A 20,059-nucleotide genomic window follows, 5' to 3' on the forward strand; every position below is an offset into this window, starting at 1 on the left:
GTAGGGAACCTCCACGTGACCCCAAAAAAGGAGAAAATCCCAATAATAACATTCCCCGAGGAATGTTTTCGGAGGACTTCCATTGTGTTGACACAATAAATGAGCACACGTCGTGGAATATAGGAAAGGATTTCTCATTGGGAAATCTTGACAAAAATTTACTATTTCCCATCAATTATGAGGACAGAAGATTACTCTTATTTTGGGAAAGTTTCTTTCAATATTAGGCCTAACCATAATTCTGTTGCGTTTGTGTGATCGTTGAAAAAAATAGAAGCGGCATTTTGAATCCCCCTTTTCACCTTCTTTTTGGCGATTGTGCTTTGGCAACTAGGGCTTCATTTCTGGTCTTTAGAATGATCTTGACACTGTATTCGAACGTTATATATTGTAAAGATCAAAAAGTGAAATCTTGTCACCTTAAACGCCCCGAAAAGCTACTTCTGCGTCATAATTGTTATGGCGCCTCACAGTGGATACAAAGAATCCCCCATCTTAGCAGACACTCTCCCTTCTCCCGTGTCATAAATTCGAGTTGGCCGCGTGTTGATTTTGAAAATCCCAACCTTTGACGAGATACATCGCGATCGGGTCACGACATGATCACCCACACTCAATATACACCTGTATCCTGACTATCGGCGGCTAGTCGGGTTGCGTGTCGCCCAAGCATCACAGGCACACACACACACATGCATTCACTTCAGCGAGGAATACCCTCTCGATCAATTAGAATTCCGCCACCCAATCTCATCTTGACCTAGTAGTGCAGCGCTCGAACTCAGTTGATTTAGAGAGAGCATAAACTCGGGATCTATTTTAATCGTAGTCATCGTGACGGTACGGTAATCGGCGCGCATCGAGTGTAGACGGGCATAATTTGCATTCCGTCGTACCGAGCTGTAGACCTTAATCATGATGCTGCCATGTTTGTCTTGCTTCTTGTAGACCTATTGGCAAAAGTGATACAACTCCACGTATTGATAAAAGGGTACCGACTATTTTTTCCTTTCTGCCTCAGTACATAAATGGTAGAAAAGCAAGATGGCTGCCCCGTGATAGAGGTCTATTGTTGCACTGGCCACCAAATCGTTATTAACAGTCACCTTGGTAACATTTAGACCAAAAATCCAGAATTTTGACTTAAATATTCACGTTTCTTGCTTTAAAATCTACATTCTGAAAATTTTCTTATTAAATAAATATAAAAGTGCACGGTGTTTCGAATCTAACTAGTTGTGCCTGAGTAATGCGTAAAGCGAGCATTAATAACCGGCAGAAGTCTTCCTGGTACCAGACACGCTCATCAAATTTCATGACAACTATTGAACGGCCGTGAATTAAACATCAGGGTAATTTTGCTGTTATTAATTACGAATATCCGAGCCGGGGGACTAGCAAATAAAAAAGGCAATATTGGTTGGGAGGGTGTTAAGTACAGTCACCCTTTCTATCTGAGAGTTTATCCATGGTTTACCTGGGCCGGCCACGGTCAGGGAGACTTTTAGCGAAGCGACCCTTTTCTTTACCCGGCAGGGATAAGGTGCATCGCTTGAGTCCATAAGCCCCGGGCGATGGATGATGTCAGCGACGGAGTTAAGCAGTTTCGATGGCCTCACATGGGTAGTCTCTACGTCCCTTCGGTTTGATCAGTCATTGAGAAATCCCCAAACACTCCGGCGTGTTGTATACCAATGCCACTGCACACCGATACGCCGCATCGCATGTACCACCACCATACTGCCGACCCGAAACCAGACTCGTCGCTCTTCCCCCCCCCCATCCGTCCAGCCAACTTAGTGAGAAGTCAAGGTGGAGGGAGGGAAGCTGAAGAGGGGGGAGGGGTCGGGGGACTAGACTTGCCCGAGCGGAGGACGGGCGGGTTTAAGAAAAAACAGGTCGGCTGATGTGGCATTAGGGATCAACCGCGCGATGGTTCGTGTGTTAGCAGACCTGGCAACGTCCATTAGTTGTCGTCTTTGTGGTAGGAGAAGCCGCTCCTGTATGACATCACGATGTACTTTCCAGGCAAGGCGTTGAACTTCTCTTCTGAAATCCGGACTAACCCCCCCTCCTCTGCTCCATATATTTGGTCTCGTTATATACATATATATCTCGCCAGTATTCGGGCGAGTTGTTGGGGGATATATAGGCTCCATAATATTGAATACATTTCCATGGTATTGTTAGCGGTACAAAGGCTCGCCCGTATTGGTTAGTAGAGCGGAGGTCCATGGAGTGACTGTTTGCCGTGCGGTGTCGGGTGGCCGCTGCTGGGGTAGACTTACCGTGGGCTGCTGGAGCTGACCGACTCGCTCTCAATTCCCCCCCCCCCTTCCCTAATCCCCTTGCCGAAAACAAGCTCGGGGAATAACACTAAAGGGTCCAGAAAGGAACCACCGAGGGCCCCGTTCCCGCTCAGATGTCAGAGTCTGGCTATCGATACCCGGTGCACCATCACAGACAGAGAGACCCCTTACAACACACACCCCCACTCACACACTCAGCAACTGTGGCAAAATCCAGAGCCCCCCTTTTTTTTCCCTTCATCCTTTCTTCCTTGTGACGGTGTTTGATACCCAGACAGACGGTAGACCCAGCCGCCCGGGGGCTGGTCGGTGTCCCGCTAACAAACTGCCAACCAACTATCTTTTCCTCTTAAACTCACCAAATACGGAGTGCCTTGCATTATCAACACACACATGTCATGCTGTGCCCACCTCCAAAAGGGGGAAATGACTCGACAATGAACATTCAAATTAAACATGACATGCGCGCCACTTAACCTGGTAGTTAGTAATTGAATGAAACACAAAGACTTAACTTCACTGTGACTGCGCCATAATCAGATACACTCAAAATTACGCGAACATTAGCGGCAAAGTGAGGAGTGAATGACGTCATTCGAAAGAGCAAGTCCTCACAATAGGCGGTTCTCTAGTCAGTCACAAACGAATGGCGAATAAAGAATCGATGGTGTCTTATGCCAACATCAATTATTTTCAGTTGAAAACAAAATAAGGTTGAGTTAACACGATGTGGGTCTACTTCTGTTGATAAAAGCTGTGTGGAGAAACAGGACACAAAATCAAAATCGCAAATAATTTGAGCTGTCCATTAATTAACAAAGCCTACATACGGAGCGCCCCCAGACGTAATTTTACACTCGAAAATGTTCTGTAACTACATTTATCGAGCAGCGCACCCGTATCCATTTCCGAGGGCCCTAAATATAATGCGATTTTGATAAGTGAGTTTGTGTGGTCCAAAGTGACCAATCAAACCCAGCCTCGCTCAACAGGGGCATTGTTCAGACGGTGCTAACCAAAATGCATTTATATCTCGTTCAGTTTGATTGGGTAATTGAGTTAAGCGATGCCATTGTCAAGACAACCCCTTCCTTCGGTCGAAACTTGGAAAATTAATCACACTGCGCAAGCCTTGGTACATTCCCCACCTGTAAAGGTATTGCAAGTAATGATCATATAAAATTACAAGCATAAAGAAAACTTCGGTTAGTTCTCTCCTCATCCGTGAAAGCAAGTCAGCAGAAGGCTTTTTTCCCCTCTCTTTTATAGCCGAAGGGGTCAATTGTGCTCTGTGTCCTTTTGAGGTCGGTCGCTAACCTCACTTGCTCCAAGCTTACCCAAACAATGCCAGGCCCCGGCCCGTCCCCAGCTCGGGTCAATGCAGAATTATATTTATTGCCACCCCGCATTAAGAATCAAGCGGGCCCCGTGGCCTAGTTCCTGTCTCTTTTGCCAGATCGCCTCGTTGCAAACACACACACAAGTTCACAGACCCCCGCTCGCACTAACGCGGCGAAAGCGTCTATTAAAACCCGCCGCTGCGGCCATATACGGCCGCGGTTTTTTTTTATATGCGCCGGCTACCCACAAACCCTTGCTGCATCCCTTCAACAAACACTCCTCAGTAATTATTTTATTGATATGCCAGAAAGATTCCACACGCCCTATTTCATATTGCCTGATTTCTTCGGCACTTTTTTTTATATTCTCCTCTCTTTACCCTTACTTAAGTCTCCTCCACTCGTCCTCCCCCATTTTGATTTTTTTAAAAGAAACTTCCGCTCGACTGGCGATAAATTTTTCACGCGGGGGACCCCCGAGGTTCCAAACCATTAGTTGTTGTGATGTTTGATCGCATATGAAGCGTGTGCAATCACTGTGCGGAACTCTCCCCGTCGTGTGCAAAGCCTGCACGGCCGGGCAACCACTTTTTTTTACCCTGGTCCAGCCCGTCCACAAGGGAGCAGACTCCGTGTTTTTATAATTTCTCCTTGCGATTTTTCCACCGTTTAGGTTGAGCTTGTGTGCCGTAATTACGATTTGCGAAAAAAAAAACCCTCTTGCCAATTTGCGTCTATTGGTTAAGGGGGCGTATACACATGGATGCGAATCGCCCATTCAGCACTGCAGAGGCCACCGAAGCGTCTGTGTTCCTTGTGTTCTTCTCTGGAAAGAAATAATTCAATCATTCGAACGGTGTTTGTCACGGGAAAATTAAATTGTATTACTTGAAAAACTGGGGAAGATGCTGAAAGAAAAACACAATCACCCGCAGGTCTGAATGGGGCGGGCGTCCGATTTCTTCACCTCGTGGTTGCAGCATTTTACTGAAAAATCATTCCTTATAAATAACCGCAAACCATTAACTTCAATTCAGGTTCATCAGTGTGGACAGAAGCCTGCAGGGAACTTTATCCCTTTGTTGTAGCTGGAACAGTTTGCAAGTTGTAATTTTTTTCAACCATAAGCCAGCAGATGTATCAAGATGTTACACAGGGTTAGGGTTAGCCCGCGTAACCCGCAGTGGTAATTCACATTTTCCTCTAAGGCTGTTGGCAGGTTGTCATTTCAAGTGCAACCTGACATAAGCCAAGCACCCAGAAATGTGCTTCTTCACCTCAAATGGCACCTTTTCTGTTTTACCCATTGGCCTTTGGTGGTCATCGCTGGTGCCCACCCGTCGGTGGTGACTACTTCCGTCGCAGCGTGACCTCCTAAGGTCATCCACAGCGTAGTAATATTTAATCGGCGGTCAGAAAGGACGGTTCTAAATGTACATCTGAATGTACGTACAAATGACACAGGACGACCTTACTGTACCAGTTTCTTCGCGTCTCCAGTGTTGATATACCGGTTTGCGCTCCCGAACTGACAAAGTCTTGATGGGTTATTCATAAGTGCAGTGCCACCTACTATCTCATTAATAGTGTTTCGATCAAGGGATAACCCCGGAGTTGTACACGTCTAACCTCCCCAGTCCGATACACTATTGTGCCGATGTACGTGCCAGCATCAAGATTCACTCACTCAAAACACGTTATAAATTGACTGCAAATAGTGGCCCGTTACTCGTAATATCATCAACTCCCGCCGTTCCTCGTCTCGGCCAGGCGCGCTGGTTCGTCCCCGTATACCGTGGGCCGCTTGGGAGCCCTCGTCCATTTCCATTCGAGGGGGGGGGGTGCTAGAGCAAACTTGCAAGTCGCTCCCTGGACCAAATTTGCCCGCCATTGATTGGTGTGTAGTCAGTTTAGATTATTGCCTGCCTGCCTGCCTGCCTGATTGACCCCCCCCATTCGCTCTTTCTCCTTTCTCTCTTCCTCGGGCTCCTCGACAGCGAATAGTCCGACCGTGGCCGCTCGCGCAAGGTACGGGTGCAGGCGACCATCAGTGATGGCTCGAAGTTTGCTCACCGTATCAAATTTGCCGTAATTGAGAAAGAGCGGGAGGTGGTCGGGAGGGAAGGGGGGGTGCACCCCGGCACCAAGCGGTGAACAAGGCGATCGCGCCTGGCTGGCTGGCTGTGTCTTGGTCAAAGTTCACCGCCTCGATTCAACTTCTTTATGTCCTTCCTGAAAAGTCAAAATGGTGGTGATGGAGACTTTTTTTTTTATGATTTGGACCTTTTTCTCTCTTTTTTTTTGTGTGTTTGACACAGCAAGAAGAAATGTTAAGTTTATGTTCAGTTACCAGTCAATTGAATTGAAAAAGGTCCGCATCATTATCTAATATGCTTTTTTTTCATCACCACAAACAGTGCACACACAGCTCTTGTTATTATAGTGGCCTTAAGCATTGAGGTATTTCTTGCTATGGAATTAATATTTCATAACGGGGAACTAAAAAAAAAAAGGTGCTTTCGATTCGATTGCGAAATTGTATACCACGCCAAAATAGCCAGCGCCAGCATCGCATTAGCAATGTATTATGAAGATCTCAACCCTCAACCGACGTGATCGAGACACGTAATTGGTTCTGACATGGTATCCGGGCTTTTCTCGCTGGCCATTTTGTAGTTTTGACACGTTCTGCCATTATTATTAACACCCAACTTCCTTGTGTGTCAGGCATATATTAATAATTAGAAACCTAGATGGATCGCCTGTCCGGGGCTCCTGTTTGCCTCCCCCCCCGATACCCTGGGAATAAGGCTGAGGTGTTTCCTTTGGCTACATTACATAGCACATGAGGCTGTGTTTTGTTTCGTCACTGACGAGTCCACCTCGTTTCCTAGCGATCTAGTATGTGGGTTAATAATCCATCTCGAGATGTGGCCCTGCAAAATGTCGGCAAGGCTCTTTGATGGCCTGATATTGTAATGTATCCTTATTAGGTGTCAGGAAGAGGGCAGTGAAAAGAAATTGAAAAGCACTGAATGGCAGGCTTGAGGTCGGATCGGAAGCACATGCCTCCTATTGTGTAGTCTTCTGCTTCAGTCGTTTTCTTTACCCCTCCACTCGTGGAGGGGGAGTTCACTGCCTCGGCTGGGACGGGGGGTCAAACACGGCATTAGGCACGCTGGATTTCGTGTCCATCGTCGGATTTGGGGAGGTAGGGTTTCAGCGCCCGTCCCTACGGCGTAGCGGCGCATGTTTGAATTGGGTTAAAGACTTGCGAGTCACCTGCCCGGCGCTGTTGTTCGCCCGGGTTCAACGTCTTCCGCGCCGGCTGGTTTTCGCGGCCAATCTCCGCTGAACTTTCTCTCTCTCTCGCTCTCTCTCGCTGCTCCGAGCCTGCTAGGTATATTTAGGCCTGGAACAAGAAGCAATGGTCGGCCTGTAATGAAGAGGACGTGATATAGACCGAGTCGCTCGAGGTTAGCTAGAGTTGGTTAGCCGTGCCTGTACCCGCCACACACTCACATGGCAACTGCACTACACACCTGTAGCCTAAAGGAAGGCTTAACTGAACAATTGCCCTTGCAAAGTTCACCAATGTGGGCAAATAAAGAGGGAGAATAGGGGAGACTTGGGCGATCCAACGACCGGCTTCCCCACCGAATATATTTATGAAAGCCCCTCACTTCCCGTCTTTGTTGCGCTCTTGTTTTGCTGTGTTCTCTACTCCGCCGAGTCCTCCCCGAGGTGCAAGTCCCAGTGCTTTCCTCCTGGCCGTGCAAACAGATCGCTAGCCGGTGAAAAGAATATCCTTGCAATGGCACATTTTATGGGGAGAGCCACAGTCGTGGCGGCTTTAGCCAACGCTATCACTTTATCGTTAATAACAATCGCCAGGAACCCGGCAGCATTGAAGGTAATAACTCAAGTGACAAGAAGTACGGGAGAGGGACGAATCATTAGCGCCGCTGGCTAGAATGGTGCAGCCGGGGCGCCGCGATAAGATACCCCGTGTATGTTCGAGTTTGGTCACGCTGGCAGTAAGATAGCTTGGACTCGTGCATGTATGCTGCGCCAAAAAAAAAAAAACCTCTCGAAACAAAACAATGCATCGTGCGAAGTGCCGCCTATTAGCCTCCGTAGCGAGTTATTAATAAATCCGTGGGGTGTTCGCGGGATTTGATGTCCGACGCTGTCCACAGCTGACATCACAAGTGTGTTGGTCGAGGCGCTTTTGCGGCCACAGTGGGAAAGCGAAGCAACTGAACGTAGAGTGTTAATTACATGTACTTGTCATTGGGCGCAAGCCCAGCTCGCCTTTGGTTTTTTTTTTCGTGGATTTGACGATGTCGCGATGGCGTTCTTGTAAACGATAGCCGAGTTGTCATGGAGCACCAAGATACACGTAGCAGTGGTTTCGGTCACAGGTCTGCCTTTTCGTCAAAGATATTTGGTAAATATAATTTGCCAGATCAGTGAGGCGTTTTTGGCAAACTCCTACATTACCGCCATCAAGATGTACCGACTTTCCCGGAGCAATGAGCATTCCAAGACTGGCTTCGCAACACGCCCGTTACCGAGAGCTTTGGACCAACTGATATTTCTCTTTCTCAAAACAATATCTTTCGACACCGTGTTTGCCTCTCGACGACGCAAGGTGCCAGTGCTCCTTTCTGTCGATGAGGTCGCTATGCATGAGATGCTTGCCGACTTACATGAGTCGTGCAGACTTATACTCTCGCTTTTAGAAATCTGGTACAAGCACTGGTCAGACTGTCTTCGGTCGTTTTGTTTTGCTACTTTTTATCCACCGTGATATAAAGAACAAGCCTTTTCTCAACGTGTGTGGAGCTGTTATTGGCACTAGTTTTGGACAATCTTTGAACAGAGCTGTGCCAGTGATTCTTGAAAAAAGTGGCAGCTGTGCCTTGAACCGAATCCACTTTTCGACTTGTTTTCTTTCCAGCAGGCATTCGACAGAAGAACGAAAATGGCAAGGACGGTCTGGTGTCCAATGTCACCTCCCCGAACGACGTGTTCTGTACCGTGCCCGGCCGCCTCTCGCTTCTTTCCTCTACCTCCAAGTACAAAGTCACAGTCGCCGAGGTTCAGCGGCGGCTGTCGCCGCCCGAGTGTCTCAACGCTTCGCTTCTTGGAGGTGTGCTCAGGAGGTAAGTTCGAATATCTCTGCAGACTTAGCATCGGTAGATGGGTACAGTAGGTCACTCTTTGTGGAAATACATCTTTCATTGTGAAGTCAGGTTCGATTACAATCATGCATCATGTCATGTGACGAAACTGTACTAGAGGACACCAGATAAAAGCCTCTGTAGGCTTGGGCTAAAGATCTATGTGCTTCACCTTTGCAATGGCACACTGCCAGTCGTCTTATAAGTTACAAAATCTGACTGAAACCGCAATGATTTTTGATTTGTGAACGCACAAAAACACTCCACTTTGTGCAGCGCAATTAAAGTATAACAGGAAAAGATGATTTACACTGAAGTATGATCAATTTGATTAACTACATGTATCTTATAATAGCCATAGAAATTATAGCTGACTTTCAACATGACATTATTTTATATAAGCTGAATCATCAGTAGTATTTAAATGAGTGATTAAGAAAGTCCAAAGAACTGATCTCGTGATTTTAGAAACGACAGGTACCCTATCAAATGATTGGGACTCTTTGGAATAGTAGGATGTGTTCGATACGATTATGGTGCTGTAAGGTTTGCATCACTGTTTTTGTAACGTCCCGTATGCAATCTGATACATCCACGTTGTTAACTCCTTGGTGTTGATTCCACACTTTCTGATGTGCATTTCGAGCCATTCTTCTATGGGCATCCCGCAGTGTTAATGTGCAGCTTTGTGGCTTCTGTCTTCCGTCCCTTGTCTTTTTTTTTATTTTCCACTCCTTCACCGTTTTTTTCTTCTAATACGAAGTCTTTTCATACATGAAGTTTTAATTTACTTGTACAGCATTGGGTTGATAGAAACGGCTTTTGTGCCATCTCCTCTGGCATTGTCATCGAACTTAGAGTCTTATCTCTGTTCTGATATCTTAGCTGATGACGGATGGCCAGGGAGGGGAACTTGCCGCTCGATGTTTGAACATCTGGCGGTAATTTTATTCCCTGTTTTTCTGGAGAGATAAGAAAAAAATGCGTCCTTTAGTTTCTGCCTTTTCGGATCCGACACCGAGGTAGATGGCATGATAAATGTGTCTTGAGTTACAAGCCGTCTCCAGCGCTGCCTTGGGTGTGGGACTTTTTCACAATTCATTAAGATCTTTCAAATAACATCCTTGTCATATTGTAATGATTTTGCCTTATGCTTTCGGCCCCTGATTGAGGGAAGCGTGAAAAGAAATGCGACCATGGGTCTTCAGGAGGCCTAACACCGCCCCCTGTCGGTAAGATAAACTTTGGGGGAGGGGGTTGGCCATGCTAATGAGCCAACGGCCGTGCATATATAGCTTGGAGGCCAGACGTTGCGATAGGCAGATGCCCGTTACGACGCCCTGCTGTGGCCCCTGTTTACGTTGTCCGTCTGCCCCGTCAAGTTATCTGTCGTTTTTTGGTAGGGCGGTTTGGTGGTGTTACCGAAAGCGTGCTCCGTATCGTACCCACCTGCTGGCGGCTACCTGTGGTGCTGCCAAAATTGATGGTGGTCTTCTTGACACCTGCGATTGAGGTTTGCTCATAAGTCAAGCACCAAAGGGGCTAGAACAGGGTCAGAATTAAGTTAATTGTCTTGAATTCCACGGCTCTTAGTGAGCATGTTTCGGAATCTTTCTGCTCTCTGTTTCGTTCCTCCCTCAGGATGTATTGCCAGAGGCCCAATTTCTACCAAATAAAAGTCAACAAGTCAGATTATTTTCGTCCGACGCACGTGTCTGGTACCTCTCGTCTCCTGTCTGACAGCCGGGACTCAGTCAGTCTCCATTATACTATGTAGCCTTCACTCGTGTTAACACCATCAATATTTGACTTTTTTTCGCGTTCAGCCAGTGCGTCGGGCAATTAGCCGGGTTTAAAAAGACCGCCACGAACGCGGAGACTACAGCAAACAGCCATATCGGCTTTTGGTGTTGAGTGCCAGGAGAACACGGAGAGGTGACACGTACGAGCGAGTCTCTCGGTCGTCTTGCCTTGTATTTGCAAAGGTCTATAAAGTCAACAGAGGAGAATCTTCTTGGAAGTGCTGAATTTGGTGACATGGATCGATCTGGCTCGACCAGCGTTGCATCGTGAAATACATCTCACTCCAGTCCTGGTCTGTGACACTGATGCCCGCCATCTTGGCCGTCGACACCCAAAGCCGACCTTTTTCCACGGCAGAGTACGCTTCCAACTGTGTCACAGATTTCTTTGTGCAAATCCGAACGGGATCTAGTCGCTTTGTCACAAAGGCCCCACAATGACGTTCAACATGTGACTGTCATTCACCGTGATGCTCCTGCACCACAAGTAGGACCTGCACATGAAGATCAGCGAGTGACTTCCAATCCCGGTGCGTCTACCGCCACAAACAGAGACATCTGCACCCGACGGGTCGCTTACTGAGCGCAATGAAAGCACCCATCCATTCAGGGATAATTGGTCTCTAAAAAAAGTGCGAAGCCTCCTCGTAAATTTCTTTTAATTTTAAGGTCTCTCTCTCTCTCTCTTTCTCTCTCTCTCTTTAGTCTACAGTGTGTTCGTGCTCGAAAGTGCCTGTGTTCTGCCTGCATTTATAATCTGGGCTGCGGCTTTCTAGACCCACGCCCGCCTCTTTAGGTTCCGTCACGCTTGCTTTAACTTTACAGTTACAAAATCAACAGTTGGCCGCATTCAGAAAGCACCCGGCTTGAGATGAGACAGCGGCCTGGCGAGTGTGTTGTGCCTTAGCACCATGGTCCCACCACGGTACTAACTCAACAGAAACGGGTCGCTACGGCAAGAATCAGTTTGTCTCTCTTTCTTTTTTTTTTTAATCGAAGTGGAGTAAAGAGACCAACAGTCACCACATACGAAATATTGTCAACTCCCGAAGAGAAAAGCTTTGTGTTCAGGAAACCCCCTCCACCACTCCAACCGTTTACATGCGCTGTTATTGTACTTTCTGAAGTTGGTTGGAATGGTGGAAACCTTTCTTTCCCCTCTCCTCTCCTTCAAATAGACACCATAATCTATTGTTACGAGCAGAGGCCACAATGCGATATAATCGCAGTTGTCTGATCGTGTCCCAGCCACAAATCCATCCATCATTCATAAACTGGGTGGAAAAAGTATATCAAGTTGTAGCGGCCCTGACCCACATCAACCCCGAATAATACTGGCTTTCACACGCTTTTCGTGGCCGGCGCCATATGATCGTTTCTTCCCCCCATCGCTTTTCATTCTCTAACACGCTCTCCTCGGCAAATGGATGTCTATGCTACCGAATATCCATTCTTGACAAAATTTTATTGAAAAGAGATTGATTAGTTCAATCTTTTTGTGTGGGTCGTTTTGGAAAAGAGAAAAAAAAGAGAAAGAAAAAAAAAACGATCAAAGAACCCATGTTACAAAAGGCATTTTTCGTGTCTAGGTCAAACACTCCCTGAAGCTTTGTGTGTCCTTGATTGCGTGATGAACCTCCAGACTGTTCTCTTTTCAAAGGCTGTCCTGGACGCCATGACTGAACCTTCATTTCGGGCAGAGCCTGAGTTCACCCGGAGGAACCGTCTGGCTATCGGGAAGCAGATTGTTCATTGCACGTTCAATACATAACGACGGTTTGAAAGATGACGTTTTCTTGATTAAAATCACTTTAAAGGCTCTGGTTTGAAACTTTGCTCAAGTCGTAAAGGTGACATTTCGTCTTTTTACACTTGGAACTAATACCTTGATATGCCAGAAAATTAAGGACTCATACAACATAGCCGCCAATACGTGTACGTATTCAACGCTCACCGAACTGACAGGCTTGGGTTCCCCCTCGCATAGGTGACACATCAACCGTGAGTGACACCATCAGTAGGTCATCTCGGAACTTCCGCAAATGTAGGACGTGTTGTCCACATTATCACTGGTCAAATGACTCCTGCAAAAACATAGATAACGAGCAGCTGTTTCCTTGGAGCATGTTTAGAATGCTACCCGAAACTCTTCGTATATAAAACAAAATGTAGGGCTAAAATGCGCAGCATGGTGTAAACAAGCAGCATATATTTATGTCAGACAGCAATGAAAAACATTATGTCTGCACTGGTTCGGTTTACGAACCCATCGTGTTCAGAACAACCGTACCAGTACGAACGCCTAACTCTGCGTGTTTCAGCTTCTTTGGTTCAATTAGGTATGATATTTTCATGACTTTTTCGCTTAAACGGTTCGGAGATATGTAACCTCACAGTCTTTTACAAGTTGCACATAATTAAAGTAGTTATAATTGTAGTTGAAATATGTAAATTATGTTGTTGACAGAATGGCGACCTATTTTATGACTCGCTACAAAGTGATGACCTGGATAAGTTGTATCAGTCCCCGTGATTTAAATCACTACCCTCCCCGACCGTACCAATCCTTTTTATTTGAGCTCCGAAAGCTCAGGTGGTGTTTTATGCTCGCATCAAGAGAGAACTGGTTCCTGCATGTTATGACTCAGTTCGATTAAAGTTCCCGTGGTTTAAATCGGCATTATTGTGGCTGCCACATCGCCACCGCCCGAGGCTCTCCCCTCTCCCCCGGTTCAAACTGCTGCGTCTCTCGCCTCCCCTACTGACTTGGATATCTCAGCATACTTTTGCTCAGCCTCAATTGGGTTGTTCCTGGTTATGTCGGCTCCCTTCCCCTCCCTGATTGAAAGCTACCGCGTCGGCTGTCCTAGCCTGTGTACAGTGCTGACCCGAGACTAAGCTTCCTCTTGATGTGGTCGCGCGGGGGGGGGGGGGTTGACGTCTCGATGAGACGGGTGCCGGTGGGACTTGGTGAATGTCACTCCCGCGCAAGAAGCGGACCACACCCTGTGGAGAATTCGTCGTGGGTTCTCTCTCTCCCTGTCTCGTCCCCCTTCTTTCCCCTGTGACTTTACATTTCCCGCCCGGAATCTGTTTCCCGAAATAGACGGTCGCCCTGTGTCATTTACCGTTGGCGTGTGCTGGAAATGAAGTACCATGTTGTGCTTTCCCGAGGGGGGGCGAGCGGGCACAGACCTTCCACCTACAATGGCCTCGTCGTCCCCGTTCAAATGTACGGGCTTCCCACAAGTGACAGGTTGACCTTTATCACGCGGACTAGCTTTCCCTGGTCCTGTGTGCTCGACACTTGCTCTACCCTTTTTTGGTTAACCTTCTCTGTTTGGTTCCTCGAAACTCTGAATTCGATTTTTGTTTCCACTTCGGATCACGGACAAAGGACTCTATACAAGGCATAATGCGCCATTATAAGCATGAATGGAATATGCATACCCTGCGGTTTTCCCTGTGCCGCGTATATTCTATCACTGCTAATCTGTAGAGATCTACCGAAATATCAGGAATCTTTACACATTTCTCTCTTATGTATAATTCACCTTTCGGCCAGCGGCGTGAATGTGCATATCTTATTGTCATCCCACGTATCAGAAATTTGTCAGAGACTGTAAATTCCCTTTGAGTGCGAAGTCGTGTCGTCAGAAAACGCAACAGTAAATACGGGATGACACGCCCGCCAACCGTGAAAGTCGCCGCTGCCGCGCTGCGTGCAAAGTACCAACAAGAGAATTAGTTGAACATATGGCATTTTGATCCTGTGTTCACAGTGACTGGTACAGAAGTTATGTGTCTCTTGTCCCGGAGGGAAAAAAAAGATCAGTAGAGAGCTAAATTGCCAGAAAATTCGCTGTTTGAATTCGAACTAGAAAGATCCGGGTTTCAATTGTGCTTAATTCAACCTGCGGGCGATTGGCTACATCCTTGTCAGGCGATACCTTTTTAATGTGAATCAATTAACAACAGGTGTTCGGTGCATAATTAGGGTTGAAAACAGTGAAACGAAAGCCGGCTGTAGGAAGCAAGAGCTCAATACGGTGTGTCCTGTTTGAAGTTTGAAGCAACTCCTAGGTCTAAGAGTCAGTGTCATCGTTACGGTCACCATGTTTCGATAAAAATGAAGAGGCACGAAGGTTATCCCCTTGACCGCTGTAAACAAGTGTGATATTGACTTGTGCGTCTCGTCTCAAATACAACCAAACAGTAGGGTTCCCCCTGGGTCCAGTTGGTCCATGTAACGCGGTGATGGAAAATGTTCCCCATTCTCACAACAACGTGTCCGTCTCGTGATGATTTTCCAGACCACGGGTTATATACCATGTCCGAAACGCGCTTCCAGAGCTATGGCTATGTCTACTCGTCTCTGTGTATTTCCAATGGCGTGAAGACCTAGACCTAGCTCCACGTCTAGACAACAGATTGGGATGCGGCCTGTGTATGGAGGCCAAGAGCCTTTTAGCATCAGGCTGAAACATTTCACGTGTGAAAGATGCGACTTGTTTACTCCGAGACGTCCCTGAGACAAACCAGCGACGTGACGATGTCGGCCAGCCATTGTCAAAGCCACGGGGACTGGCTAGTGTCACCGCGTCTCGACGCCAACCACAAGCCGGAAATGAGCAGTAAAGCCCCACACCATTTTTTAGAAGCTTCTACTCTGTTTCTCTCTTGCCGGTTCAAACGACGACAAGGGCATTCCACCTGTTCCCCCTCCCCCGTGCTAACGACATTGTATTAATAATCGGCTGTAATGAAGGAGGCATCCGGCAGAGATACGTATTTGTCTGAGAGAAACACAGCGTGAGTGATGATGAGCAAAATCGTTTGACTAATACCGGACATAAATCAGTGTGCAGATGCAGAGAGCCGTGCTTGTAATGCAGTGAAAGCCTATGGGTGCTTTTGAAGTACTTGGTAATTAATGGCCTGTTTCTCAGCGACACATTTTTTTTAAGCATCCTCAATCACAAAATGAATTGAATGACGGGGGCCTGTGCTCTAAACAATGGCATTTTGTCTCCCATCCGAAACTAGGATGATTGGGGTTTTTGGGGGGAGGGGGTTGGGTATTTGTAAGTGTGAAACAAACCCGAAAAAAATTACATTGATATAAACATGCCGTGACAGTTTGAGGAAAATGCAACAGATCGAAAAGCAAAGGGGCGTCATGAAGTAGTAAAGATATCGTTTCCCTATTTTGTTTATTTTGTTAATACTAATACAATACGTTCAACGGGGGGTCGGGGTTCGTCCAACATCGGCTCCTCGCCGACATGGCCTATATGGGGATGTTCTTCAATTTCGTAAGCATGCCTTTTCGAAAACTTGCTTTAGGCTGTTCAACATTGTCCCTCCCCCGGTTGATGTTTGTACACAATCGTGCTGTCGACCTCCCTTTGCATTCCTTCAGAATCCTTCTCCCCATATGAGACACCAACTTGCCCTCGGGGCAACGCCGAAATGCCAAAGCCGAGGTATTTCTCTCCACTATTTTGTTTTAAAACTCTGGTCCCCCCCCAAGAGGGAACCCGGCCAGGGGGAAAGTGAGACCAATTTGGGTTGCCTGTCTGTCGAAAGAGAGAGAGACTTGAACTTGTCAGGGTTTGGGGCCTTGTCTAAGATGGAGGCGATACGTCACAGGTCAACGACACGCATATCGCTGGGCAGCTCTTACCAGGGATTGCTCCGTCGGATTACCAGCCAGGTTTGATCCGCCTGCCTGTAGCGGGGAGACTATCCACGTGCTGTCGCCTGGCTTATGTGATTGGACGAAAGTTCTTGGCAAGGTTATCCCATCTCGGATCACTACAATGACGTAGCAAGTTACTACAACAAACAATGCCTAACTGGTCGAGGTCTTTCCCCCCCCCCCCAGCCGCGCAACCCGTCATCCATCCGTCGACAGGGTCTGAACAACAGCCGGACTCCACAATTACGAGAAATTAAGCTCTGCGTTATCGCATGAAGAGGACGCGGGGCGGTCGCCCCTTGTCTTCGTCCGCTGTGATTGTTCAGGAAAAACTGAGTGTTGAGGAGTCCAGCCGAACAGAAATACACGTGTGCAGGTGATGCCAGCTTGCCTCCTATTAGGCTCTAGGTACATGAGGGGCTTCACTCATCGGCTTGTTATTCCGACGGTCAATTTAGCTTCATGTCAACTGCGAGAGGAAATGGCAGCAGACCCAAGCCGAGATCTTCCTCCTTTTGTCTGCCGTGCGGGCCCAGCTGAAATTAACCTCCAATTTAGGCGTTAGATTTCTTTCTTTTTTTTTTTAACTGCGTGGCAATTATTTCTCTAGGCCGTCTGGTGAGGAAGGGTCCGTGGTACTACGTACGAGAAGCTCAGACATTGACGGGAGTTGTTGTTGTTGTTGTCACTTCTGTCGTCCTGACGAATCGCAGTCTTATCGGCGAGGTTCACATTCATCGCGCCGACACCTTTCACCTGTCCGCGTCAGATTGTGCTCGTTAAGCCAGCTGATGGAGCGGTCGATTGTACCGTTTATTGCCCCACTGTCCCCCTCCTATTCAGGGAAGGCAACTCGGGGGCTGTGGCCGAAATGCCCGGCTTTAACTTAAGTCCGACAAATGACGGTGTCAGAGTTGCTCCACATTTTGGGCCACTTTTTTCTGATGACCATGATGACAAGGGTTAATCGCATCTGTCCTTGATGAAGCTTAATAGTCATTCATCTTTCAGAAATGTTTCTCAGAGGTCTCAGGAGGTCAAACGAGCGATTAGCGAGAAATTGTTGGATTCTGGAGGTGATAAATTCGTCGGCCGAATTACGGAGGAATATCGTTCATGGCCAAAACGAAACGGATCCATGGAAAGTCCTCAATATAACATTTTGTTGTGGCCATACTCGTATCTCCTAAATTTCTATGCAATTTACAACGGACGCCTGACTCTTATTTAGTGAGTCCATTTGTCAACAAGTGAGTGAATTCATATTTCGGGGACATTTTGGGTCAACTTTTTCCTTTCCCGTGTTTCGCTGATATGTAGCTGCCCCCCCCCTTTCCATCCAACATTTTTGGATCTCCTATTTTTAGGACAGGTGCAACACAAACAAACACAGCCCGAATTCTAGCCACAGTGCCCCTACAATACCGTCCGCTGTCTCCGGTTAAAACGTTGGCACCCGTAATTCGGCCAGGAATGCCGGGTGAAAGCCCGGCACCGCCCCAGGGCTCGCGGGCGAAGCTAGCGGGAGGCCCGCCAACCAGCGACCTTGGGTAACCCCCCTACAAAAATAGCTTTTATTTACTGATAGAAAAATTGGAAGGGGGGGGGGAATATGGAAAGTATCTCAAACCACTGACAGCACATGTTATAGTAGTTACCAACAGGGTGCGTACAGCGATGGCAATGTGTGATTCAAATCAGTTTGTCACGCGGTAAATGCTGAAAGTTTCCAATTTTCTCCAATTTTCATGTTAAGTTTTCGTGTAATCACGGGCAGAAATCTTTACACTGCAGTGAAAGATTTTTGAATTAAGAGAATTCGCCTGGAACAGGGTTTCCCATCAGCCTTCGTATAGACACACTCATAAAGGGTTTTTTGAGGGATACCCCCATTTTGAAGAGGTACATACACGTATTAAAAAAATCTCGCCAAGTTAACACCTGATTTTTGTTGGCTGAGTATAGATCGTGCTAGACGTAGATGTCGAAATAGTAAAGAGGGATGGAGTTTATTTTGAAGTCTGGACGCCGTGTCAGTGCTTCGACATATCTTAAAGAACAGTGTTTATGATCGAAATTGTTCAGTGTTGAACGCAGCGAAGACGAGCCCAGTGTAAAAAAGAGAAGGGGAGAGAGAGTACATGACATTTTATTCCTGGAGCGTTTCGCGTCGTCCCCCCTCACATCACGGGATATGATTGAAACGACTCATCAAGGGCTGCCCTGTGATCGTGTCTCCTTCCCGTGACACGTTGCGTGTAGATATTGAACAAGGCTAGAATGATTAGGCGGTAGATGACTGCGAAAATTGAATTTCAGATTGCAATCCGCCGGGCTATTCTGTTTCATCTACGATAAGAGCCGTCCTGAAAGGTTGTCATTAGAGATCACTTCATGAAGAGACATCGTGAGCTTGAACAAATCCACGTAAATGTTATGATCATTGCAAAGGGACGTCTCTATTCATTAAAGGGGCATGCGTCACGTTGAACATTTTAGGCCTGCATACTAAATCATGTTACACGACTTACGACTGTAGATTCATCACCTACCTTTGGTCAAAGAGGACAAGGAAAATCTCTTCATTACACATGTACCATGTAAAGGATTCTGGGGATTTTTTATTTAGTTGGACAAGAAAAACCTTCGAACAAAACTCCTTCTTTAAAAAAAAAAGTCTTGGGACCCTTATTCAAGGCCGATCCCTGATCTTACAGCTTAGGTTTTAATTTCTTTTGATAGCCCAGGGGAGGGCGCCCCCACCGAGCGGCCCAGCGTCACCTTTGGCCCGTGTCGGTCACGGCCGACATCTTATCCGGCCAGCTTAGCTGGCTGTCAACCCAGACTGCAGTTTGACTTTCACAGAAAAAAACCAACAGGTTTCTGATTTACTGATGCTGGTGTGATGTCTTTTGGAAATCTGGGATCGATGTGATTATCATTAGATGATAAAAAAAATAAGAGCTTCATTGGAACCCGATCAACTTGATGCGTTACTTGGAAAACCAATACGTCAAGAATAAAAAGGTGAAGTATACCAACAAACACTGTTCACTAAACATTTTCCCCGAGCCATAACCCCCTCGATACTCGAGCTTGCCGGGCCACATACCCCGCAGCGCCCATCACAATGCGGTAACGCAGACCCCGTAATCCCTCGCCCAAGAAAGCTGACAATGTCTGTCATCTTCCAGCTTTGAGAACTGGAGGAATTTCGCGGTAAATTTAGCCAGAAAACAGTTGTGAAGACAAGAAGGACCAGAGATAAACTCTGGGTCAGGCTATTAAATGAAAGAAAAGAATAGACGCAGCATTAGGAAGTTCAAAGTTAAGTTTAAAGTTCAAAGTTAAGTTTGAAGTTCAAAGTTAAGTTTAAAGTTCAAAGTTAAGTTTTAAGTTCAAAGTTAAGTTTTAAGTTCAAAGTTAAGTTTTTTACTTGAAAGTTCTTTTTGCCGATTTACCTAAATATCAAGTATCTTTGTTTGTATTACTTTTTAAAGTTTTTTTTTACACTGAACAGCGTTTCGTTGTACTTTGGCCCATGCCATTCTCAGCAGTATAAAGCGAGTGCTCCTCGCCAAGTCTGCCTTGACAAGGTCAACCGAGGTCATGCGATTTTCTCAGTCAGAACACCTGGAAGTATTTACAGCACGGCGATATACCGTGGACGTTATGACCCCCTCCCCCACCTTCTCTGACAAGGAATACCGACATGTACGTT

General features: G+C 46.7%; 1 protein-coding gene across 1 annotated transcript in view; it reads left to right on the forward strand.

Moving 5' to 3' along the window:
• LOC147796096 (transcription factor AP-2-epsilon-like) overlaps positions 1-20,059 on the forward strand; it is an 86,692-nt gene that overhangs the window by 40,706 nt on the left and 25,927 nt on the right. The window contains exon 5 of the mRNA XM_087148940.1: positions 8,613-8,817. Coding sequence (XP_087005066.1) covers positions 8,613-8,817 — 205 coding nt within the window. The remainder of the gene's footprint in view (positions 1-8,612; positions 8,818-20,059) is intronic.

Source organism: Acanthaster planci, linkage group LG18 (genome assembly GCF_054643075.1).
Source record: "Acanthaster planci isolate LZ-2023a linkage group LG18, COTS_SCS, whole genome shotgun sequence".
NCBI classification, from domain to species: domain Eukaryota; kingdom Metazoa; phylum Echinodermata; class Asteroidea; order Valvatida; family Acanthasteridae; genus Acanthaster; species Acanthaster planci.